Source organism: Macrosteles quadrilineatus, unplaced genomic scaffold, assembly GCF_028750875.1.
Source record: "Macrosteles quadrilineatus isolate MER2022 unplaced genomic scaffold, UCM_ALF_1.0 Scaffold_3__2_contigs__length_128488019, whole genome shotgun sequence".
Lineage (NCBI taxonomy): Eukaryota > Metazoa > Arthropoda > Insecta > Hemiptera > Cicadellidae > Macrosteles > Macrosteles quadrilineatus.
The window spans coordinates 25,148,147-25,158,727 of NW_026542596.1; the positions used below are offsets into that span (position 1 = coordinate 25,148,147).

Sequence of the window (10,581 nt, forward strand, 5' to 3'; positions counted from 1 at the left end):
GGAAGTATGTTTTCTGTGCTTCGGATCATTGCACAGACCTGAGCAAATCACAATTCGCTGCCAACATGCACTGCTGTATCTTGGGCTTTGTAGTATCCGTGATCATTTCATATACCTGCATTTTCAAAATAAATCTGAAACTCCCATGACCATCCCACCAGATTTAACACAAAAAACCCTTCCAGATATTAAATGTCTTCCTTTGTCAGTTTGGGCGGCAATCCTTTCTCAGTGCACCCCAAGGCTAGTCCGGGCACCCCTGACAGCTCGCTAAGTGTATAATCTAATCCCATATATTTAAGTTATTGTGGTCGTCGGACAACGACCAGTTATGAGGGAACTTGATACAAGATTGTCCAAGGGGCGCATCTCCCCCCTTCCCCTCTCACCTAGAACAGCGGGTCAAGTGACGTAGAGGTGAGAAGAAAATAAACCGTAAAACACCCTCCCAGGGCGAACAGGTCACTTTTGGTATAGGCTTCAGAATTCATATTATGGGACATGACTTGGAGTTAAAAAACTCAAATCATCTAGAATGTATAGCTTTTTAAATAACACAAAACTCTAGCTGTTCAGCTTTTACTCATTAGTGTTAGTGAGTTAAAATTTGCGTTATTGTATTCTACTAATAAAAACCTTTAATTTGAGGTGCATATCGACATATGCTTACAATTATGGTTTTCTTCAGACTTCTAGCGGTCGCCCTCCTGAGGAGGTGCGTATTGCAAATTCAATGAATCTTTTAACAGCTGTTATTTTTTAATCAATTGCCCCTCCTTCAACGTAATACCTTTTAGACATTCCATCCCCATGTTAAATTTGTAGCCAGATTTTTTACCAAAATCGTCGTAGTTTATGTGAGCCCCTACAGATTGCGCTGATCTAAACTACTAAATTCTGCCGAATACACAATCTTTTTAACAAGTTCAAACTTAAGGGAATGACTTATGATGTGTTATAGCACCTATTATGACCCATAAACTTGGTCAGCAGCAAAAAATAAGGCATAAAATAGAATTTTAGACACTAGCACATTCTGTGACTGGCTCACACACTTACATTCTTTTTTAATAAAAAGTTGGCTACAGCTGGTCTATAAAGATGGGAAGTCTACTTCAGTATCCAATAGTCAATGGTAATACCAAACGTTATACTTTATAGAATTTTGTCTGACTCCTTGTGGGCCACCCCCTTAAGTTTATCCCTAAGGTGAGCATAGGTTAAAATAGTAGACATTTATGGCTAATATTGATGCATCAAAATTCAATTCTCGATCTATAATTGTAAGAAATATATTACACCGTTCCGGGACTTTTTAACCCCGTTAAGCCATTTTAAATAGTCTCAAATTATTTATTGTTTATTAAAGAACTGATGTTTCAAATGAATCCAGCATTGGTACAAGGAACTCCTCGTAAGTACGCATTGCACACCACAAACATAAGCCCAAGCACGTTGCAAACAAATTTCAAATAACACTCCTTGCACAATAAATTTAACTGATATTGGTTTTCCAAATGTCTCAGAACAATCAATAGCCTAAAACGAGCTTAATTTAAATGTATATTATATATTATTCATTTTTCAAAATTAAGAACTATAAATATTTTAAATTAATGAAATGAAAATTTACTGTGAAATTTCCAATTTAGCGAAGAAGCGCCGTCGATCGTTAGTGACCCCTACCCTCACATTAAAAGCTATTTGTATCCCCTAGAGCTTAAACGGTTTAATTAATTTACTAATATTGAAATACTTAATACATTTTTCTTTTATAACTGACCTAGCCTAATGAGACAAATACATATTAAAGCACGCCGTATGACGAAGTCCGTTACCTAAAATATTCACCAATTTAAACATGCAACGCACAATATTCATTGGCATGTTTAGCACAACTATTGGTAACGCATTGAAGGAGTTACACCTACATCAAGGCCGTCGACATTCTCTATGTAGCCTGTACAATGGGAGGATGTCGAAACTTGGACAGCAGAACATCGGAGCAACTCGGGTATAAACTAGTCGACCTACTCCGGGGATGCTTCACCAGTCAAAGGTGTAATTTTGTATTTCACAATATTTCAATTCTTTTGGAGAAAAAAGTTTTGAAACCAATGGATAACGCAATGAATGTTTTAAAGAATGTCGAGAAACTGTACATTTTCCTACAACCGAAGATTTTTATAATGATCCATTTATACAGTATATTTAATAAAATACTGGAGTTAATAGAATCATTTACTTCACTTCTGTATCTTTATTTTGTTGCCTCAAAAGAAAAAATCATGATAACGTTCTAATATTTTCAGTAGATTGTATTAAAACATAGGAATAAAACATACTCCCTTAACAGATTTCTTATCCTTATGGAACCGCTGGTCCAATTTAATTGTCAATTCAGTCCGGTGCCCCGTAGAGGTAGTGTTTTATTATTAATATATGTTTCTTGTTATTTTAGTAATTTAAAACCTTATTTAACCACATAAAACTATATAATAAAAAACAATAACTCGTTAACCAAACTGTAAAGTACAACACATAAAATTAATCCTAAAATAATAGAAACAAAAATTCGTTGACACTAAACGCCCAGTGTCACACCGGACATGAACTAGACACGAACAACGAGCTTCTAAATTTACAATGGGATGAGAAGTATTCTTCTGTTGGTTAGTCTATGATTGTCACATAAACCATTATAGCACAAAAATGACTTACACTCATAGATCTCTATATAATACAATATATCAACTATATATAATACAACTCTATATACAAGTTGTATTATATAGAGATCTATGCTTACACTAGGCCTACATACGAATTTTGAGAAAAGTATAATAAACGCAGTTCATGCTCTATAACTAATAAAACATAAACAAACATCACCAAAACCATTGACTTCGTTTTTAATTTCTTTGTTGAAGAAAGTTTTTCAAGTTGATAATAGAAAAAGTTATTATGTTTCCATTATTTCTCCACATTGGCACATTACATACATCAAAATCGTTAATCCCTGTATACTCGTCTCACACTAAAACAAATTTACAAACATCCATTTCAGGTGAGAAATCAGTGTCTTTCAGAACAAAAACTACTATCTTGTATTTCCCTTGTTAAACCAAATCTACGGGAAAGCGATACTGACAATGCTCAACCCCACGTCCCTAGGACACAAGAATGTATTGTTTCCCAAGGTACCAAGGTGGGTTGCTTAATTCAGGTTAACAACGTTCAATGTGTGGTTAATTGGGGTGAACTGGATCTATAGGAACACTTAATGAGTCGATAACTAGACTCAAGACTCAACCAGGTCTTTAGCACTTACAAGTGATTAAACACAAACCTAACTAATAGTGTTCATATTAATCAGTTTTATGATCTTGTGACCGTGGTTTGCGACGCCTCGAAGTATTTATTTAAAGTTATTTGTATAGACAGAACTGCTTTGGGGGTAAAGCACCAAATAAAATAAGTAACTAAATTTCAAAATACAGTTTTTTTCACCAAAAAATACCCTAGTGAAGAAGTTGCATATCTGTAACTGAAAAAGTTGATGAAACTTCGAAATAAATAACAGTAGTATTCTAGTACTCTTTCCTTTGAGTGGATGACCACCTAGATTTGAACTATGTTCATTATGTTCTAGAGAGAGCCTCTTATCACATATTTGATAATAGATATATACCGGCCTTACTAAAATTTATTTTTAAAGGTTTAGAAATTACAGATTTACAGGTTAGGAAACTACAGGTTTAGAGATGCAGATTTGGAAATTACACTAACCACCTTACGCATACCCTGTATACCCGATATATCGGTGAGTGTACGGAAAAAGTGGGGAAGTCGAATTAAACTTAAAACCTACAAATGCATCATACACACATATTTTTCCCCCTTTCTTAGATAGGTTATATTCCAAATTACACTCTACTCTGATATTCCTAAATTTAAATATTTAATTGATGTTTTCCAACCAAACGACAGATACACAGTAGCCTTGCTCCTAAAAATATACGAAACGGTAACCATCAAGGACCTGCGTTGGTGCAGTACGAGCAATGTTCCATCATTGTACTACACAGTAGTGAAGAAAAGTTTCAAACTTTTGCAATATCACAAGTCATAGTTGTTGTATTTTTTGCTGCTCATAGTGTTTAAGCACAGCATCTGTGACAGTTTCTTGCCTCCAGACTATTGCAACATTTAAGATCCGGGTGCTCAGCAGCATTTGGATAAAAAGTTACAAAACGCCTGGGTTGCGCAGAGCTCCAGATGGTACAACCATCAGCCCTCTAGCTCTAGCTCTAGCTCTAGCATGTGTCAATCTTGACTGGCTGTCATAGTGACAAGACCACGTGGCTACATTGTCTATGTTAATAAGTGATATCGGATCAAACAATCTTGTGACGCGTAAAAATCTACACGAACTACTGAGTCAAAGAAATCTTGCTAAGGAGTAGATTTTGATTTTAAACACAAAGTTTTGTACGACAGAGGTAATGAAGAAAACAAACTAAGAAAATACGTCTTTGTTTCATTCGTAAAAGTAAAGAAACATGGATAATACAAAATAATTCGGACATTTGACCTTACTTAGTAGACAAAATGCTTGTTTTGGCTCTATAAGTGCTCATCTGTAAATAAACAGTAACCTATATTTGATAGTATTTGATTTCCGCAGGAGGTAAGCAAATAGGAGAATCAAACCATAAAACCCATTTAAAATCGTTTATAAGACTGAATAATTACACTGTTTTGATATGATAAGATAAATGTATGGAATGATGTAAAAAATATATTGAAATGAAAACGACAACAATTGTTTCTCAAGTCAGCAAATATATGTCTCAGAAGTTTACTCAATTGCGTGTAATTTCTCCACTTATTTAGTGATTTTTTTCGAAGAAGTTCCACGCAGACATTTCACACTTACTCATCGAATTGAACAACATCGGAGCTTGTTAACTGATAAGAGTTATCTCTGCCTCTTGTTGGTGAATCATTCGATTGAGACGAATAATGTCATCGGCAACTATTGACAAGTGCAATTGGATAGGAATAAAAGTAACTAAAGTCATAATTTGAACTATTCGGAGTGAAAATATTCAATAATACAATTACTGATTTACAGAAAGACCATTTGGTCCAAAAAAACTGTTTATTAATATAACATTGACTGACTTATAACAAATTAGATTCTCATTGATTTATCTTTATTCAATGTTACTTTTACCTGTTAAATCGTTCATAAAACTCGTCCATCACGTTTTGAACTGTATGTAGGGCCTAGTTATTTAGCTCAGCTAAATTGGTTAAGAGATGTTAATAATTACATCTCACTCTTAAGAAATGTTGGGGATTCCTGAAGATCTACCCCAGGAGAGTTATAAAATAATAATGATACGTAATTGGTTCCCTCAATTTAGAGGGTAAAATATAAGTAAAGTACAAGACATTCTTATTGAAATGACTTGCATTGAAACCAGGAAAAATATTTTTTTTTTAATTTTACACAACTTACAGCGTATTCTTTTCGTTTCATTATAGAGATAAGGTTTCAATACAGCTCATAATTTCAAACGTCTTGTTTCAAGTGAACATTTCAAGTGTGTCGACCTACTAGCCTCTTTACATTTACGACTATACCAGGAACTGTCTTGTGTAGTAGCATGATGCTGGATGCTACATTAGCTTATCCATGTGGTTTGTCAATAGCGTATGCAGTATGCAGATGTGCTGAGCAGAGAGGAGCAGAAAGATGCCGCTGCGATAAGACTCAAGAGGTTTAGGATATTGCTAAATGGCGAAGAATTAAGATGTAACGATGTAGGATTCGTAAAGTTTTGCATTGCTTTCATTTCGCAGACATGATTAAAATTAAAATTCAAGAAATCGTTATATAATCACATAAAATAATCGTAAACAATTTGTAAATGAAAATTTTTTTAAATGCCACGTTTTTAAACGTACTAAAAAGTAGAAAATAATTTATAAAAATATGTGGAGCGAATAAATACTTGGTAAGATTTAAAACAAAAAACGTGGGGTGCATGCAATAGCAAACTTAATTATTATCTTCACCTATTGAACTATTATTATCTAATTGCATGCGCCCCATCTTTTTCGTTTTAAATCCTACTAAGTACTTATTCTCTCCACATATTTATAAATTATTTTCTACTTTTTAGTCCATTTAAAAACGTGGCATTTTAAAAAGTTTTTTTTATTTATACATTATTTTCTACTTTAAAGTCTTAAATAATGTGAAAATATATTAACTCTATTTTAAATAACCTGTTAATACACAACCAACCCCTTTTAAACTGTAATCAGATATTGTTACTACTACTCTCATAATCCATAAACTTTACATCTCTCAGGAGCAGAACCTGTACCTCTTGTAACCTCTGCTCTTTGAACAGACTGTCAAATTTAAGTATTTACGGCTGACTTAAATAATTTATATATTTACATTTCTCCAAAATATTAAAATTGAAAATTTGGAAGCCCATGGGGCGTAGCCCAAGGGAAATATAAAAATAAAATAATATAATATCATATTAGAATTGATTATAACCATTGATTAGAAAGAAGTTTGCCTGATCAACCTGGTGTAGAGCCTTAAAGTGAGCATTTTATAGTTGGAAAAAATGCCAATCAAGCCAACGACGTTAAAACGTTAAAAGCCTATTTTTCAGTACGCAATTAGCAGTCAGCCCATTATTTAAGTTTGTCATTGTCCGATAAGGGTCGATTGTTCAACCAATTTCCTGCCCAATAGCAAACTTAATGGTTTCCAGGCTGTGCTTATCTATGACCATGCTTATCACTCAGCGAATACTAAAACTAGTGAAGGACAATGGAAACACGTTAAGGTTTTTGTATGTTGCACTTTCATTAAATATTACCTGATACAGTATGTGAAATAAACCACAAAATAAATACTCTAGATATTCTCTGTTTGGTTGAAATGTTGAATTTGGGGGAATGACAACTTGACAAACGATCGTAGCGTTTGAAAAGCGACGATCTTATTACGCTAACTCTTATATTATAAACAGATATTCTGTGTGTTTTGATGTAGACGACAATGCAAAAGGTCAGGTACAAAAATACAGTTCATAACACTAACTATATTACTATTCGCAACGCTGTACTGTATTACTATTGATAACACAAGTGCACGCCTATTACGCTGATTAAAATCATCAAATGTTGACTATCTAATTAAAATCGAAGCCACAAACAAAAAGAGAAACTGGTTGCAACGACCTCGACCTTATATACAACTCGATAAATCGGAACACCGGAAATGGCAACAGGAACGTCGGAATGGAACCACTTTCTGTCGCTTCCGTGTGGCAATCTGGGAAAGTGGGAAAGTGATGTTCCCAGTCCACACCCTTGTAGGATCAGACGGGGATGGTCGACGTGCCACAGGGGAAACTGAACAGGTGGCAGTGGAGTTGAGAAACTAAAAACTGCTGCAGAGAGGAAACCTATAGCTGCAGCAACGACACGAAAGAAAATCCACCCGGGTTACCGTAGTTATAGAATTTGTAATGAACATTTCAAAACCTAAAAAAGTCCTTGTTAATTTATAGAATGTTAAAACAAACTCGTGTTGGTCCAAAAAATCAACTATGTAGAACAATATGAAAGTTTTTACTCTTTTTGAAGGATTAGTAAAAAAAAAAATGATAGGACTAGCACCTCTAATTTAAGTATTTCTATATAAGTAATGTACTTCAATAGGAAGTTCGCTGCCCGATTACCTGTCTACACCGCATTGCCCGTTGTGCTGAACCAGCTAATTAATATTGCTTTGATGCATAGTTGCTATTTACATTACAACTACCTGCACTAAAATGCAAAGCAGAGTTTAGAGTGCATTGCTCTCGTTGATGCAGCTGGTTACCATACAAAAATATATACTAAGCCTCATAAATGAATGTTTAGTTACCCTATTATCATTATTTCTACTACAAAGTTATGTACCCAAAATGGTAAACAACGTGATTCAAATCATAGACTGAGCTGCAAAAGCTATTCATTAAAAATACAAATATGTAGTTCTAATGGAAACAAATCCTAAATTACAATAAATTAAACACAATACCCCAGTAACTTCATACATAACTCATTGTCAATTTGCCCAACTCCATTCCACTGTTTTTGACAGCGTAAACTCTCACAATATATTTGATAGTTCAAGGTAAAAAACGCAGGTCATCAGCCCGAATGTCTGTAATTTATTGAAACAATCGACTAAAAGGTAGGCGTGGCGAGGTAATGGTAATGTTAACATGAGTTACGTATCGGAGCGACCAAGGCTGTACTGCTCACGAGTAGACGTGAATGCTTCGTTGTCTCATGAACTACATTAGCCATTAGCCTAATAAACATTCTGCATCAGGTACACACGACTAGAAATGTCAGATACTGTATAAGGTAGGCGGGCACAAACGTGGGCTAGTTACTTCATATGCTAGTTTAAGCTCAGAATAAAGAGACTTGTGCATAGAGGTCTCTCTCGTTATCTGCGCCACAAATTATTTCTAATTATCTCAACCTTTTCGATAACTAAAAGAAATCGAAACCTATACGGTTGAGTAGTATTTGCGCCGAGTAGTATTTGCGCCGCGTAGCACCAGCGCCGCGCCAGCTAATTAAATGAGGGTTAGCAGTTTTGACAGGTTAACAATGGCGGAACAAATCAACTGCACTAATAGGATTATTGAGGACTAATCAAACTCCGCGGCGCTGGAAGCACGATTTAATCCGCGGCGCAAATGCTACTCGGCGCAACTGCTACTACACGTATCGAAAAACATAAGCAAATAAATCCTAAACATTTTACAAGCATAACATTTCTTGACCGTTCTGGAATTTCAACATGTAATATTTATATTTTCTATTAAAAGTATAGCTTATACACTATACAGTATATGTTATTTATCTTGTAAGTTGTTTAATGTATTTTTGTAATATTTATCGTAGATTTCGTAATAAGGGATAATATTAAGACGAAAACTATTCTGAAAACAAAACCTGTTGTAGTCTGATTATCACTTGATAAATCAATCCTCCTTTTCATTTTCTATTTAGGTATACTTGTACTCAAATTTCAGTAACCCTTACAATGGCGGTTTTGTTCTGACTGTCCGTCTAGGCTATATAAATATTTTATATTTGTATATTATCAAACGCTTAATCAATCAATATTGTCCACGAGTAAACTATGCGATACAACCCGAGCAAAGAATGTTCGGAATTAAAATTAGGTACCCAGATTACTCACATTTTTAAACTAGGCCTACTTAATTTCCCTTCTGCCTGTTAAGAATCATGATTCAACAAGCGGCAACGAGAAGAGAACCGTCAACGATTCCTTTTTACATCAACATCATTGTTGTCAAACAAGATGGTTTTGGTAACCTTGAGAATAGGTGGGTTAAATCTCAAACAACAACAACAACAATACGGGAGAGCGACACAAGACCTGACTAGAATAGGTACAACAGTAGTTCTACTCATAGGTCCGATTTGTACCATGTATCTTACTAATATATCTTAAATATTATGGTGCAATTAAACAAAGTACGGTAATTGCATAGATAACTTACTATGTATGTCACATGCTCGTGATAAATTATCTTTTGGTGATTTCTTATTTTGAGTACAGTTTCTTAACTGGGCTACGCTAATATCGATTGGAACTATCGAATTGAAATATTGATTAATAATCGATATTTTAAAATATATCCATTATAAAATTAATCTATCATAACCTAACCTAACCAACCAAACTTATAGATGGTGAAAAAATCGCATGAAAAGTTTACTAATCGAATCGATAGTTTCAATCGATATTAGCGTAGCCCAGTTAAGAAACTGTACCCCTTATTTTTGCTTATAAAGCTTCTTCCTTGATTGAATTACATTACGGACTATAAATGATAACAACGGCACGCTTGGATATTCCCCATAAAGCTGGATATTATTGTAGTATTGTTGAGATGTCATGAAGTACTTTTCTTTAGCAATAGAAGGCAGTAATCTTATGCTGTTTTGATCGCGAAGAACATATTAAATGGAGAGCGCTTGAAATACTTTAGTACCTATACAACAATAGACATCCAATGCTTCAATAGCTTAAAATATACAGGCAATTTTGTATCTGGTCCTTAATTAAATTACTAATTGGAATAAATTAATTCAGCTACTTACCAGCGATGTGTGGCTTAGTTCCATTTGTTCGAATCACATCCTTACAAAAGTCCTTTTTGATTTCCGCAGCGATCACTCTAGGCTTGCTGCACATCACTACCGACATAACCTCAACGCGACATGACTGGACAGGCACACAGCGCGCGAACTACTGGCGGCGGCCGCACAACAATCAAAACAGCTGATCGCCCCCTCCCCCCTACACAGCTGTTCCCCTCTCCCCTCGCCACTGTAGCATGTTTATTGTTGAAGCGACATTGTCACAATAAAGAGCCTACATACCCGAGTTTTTACCGAAAGCTCGGACACGGGTTATTGACCCAAATGGTGGCTTCTTTTGCATCA

The 10,581-nt window shown here is 34.9% G+C and overlaps 1 protein-coding gene across 1 annotated transcript in view; it reads right to left on the reverse strand.

Annotated features, from left to right (window-relative positions):
* Window positions 1-10,365, reverse strand: part of LOC128990657 (uncharacterized) — a 71,473-nt gene extending 61,108 nt beyond the window's left edge. The window contains exon 1 of the mRNA XM_054413153.1: window positions 10,237-10,365. Within this exon, the coding sequence (XP_054269128.1) occupies window positions 10,237-10,342 (106 nt within the window). The 5' untranslated portion in view covers window positions 10,343-10,365. The remainder of the gene's footprint in view (window positions 1-10,236) is intronic.
* Window positions 10,366-10,581: the final 216 nt, after the last annotated feature.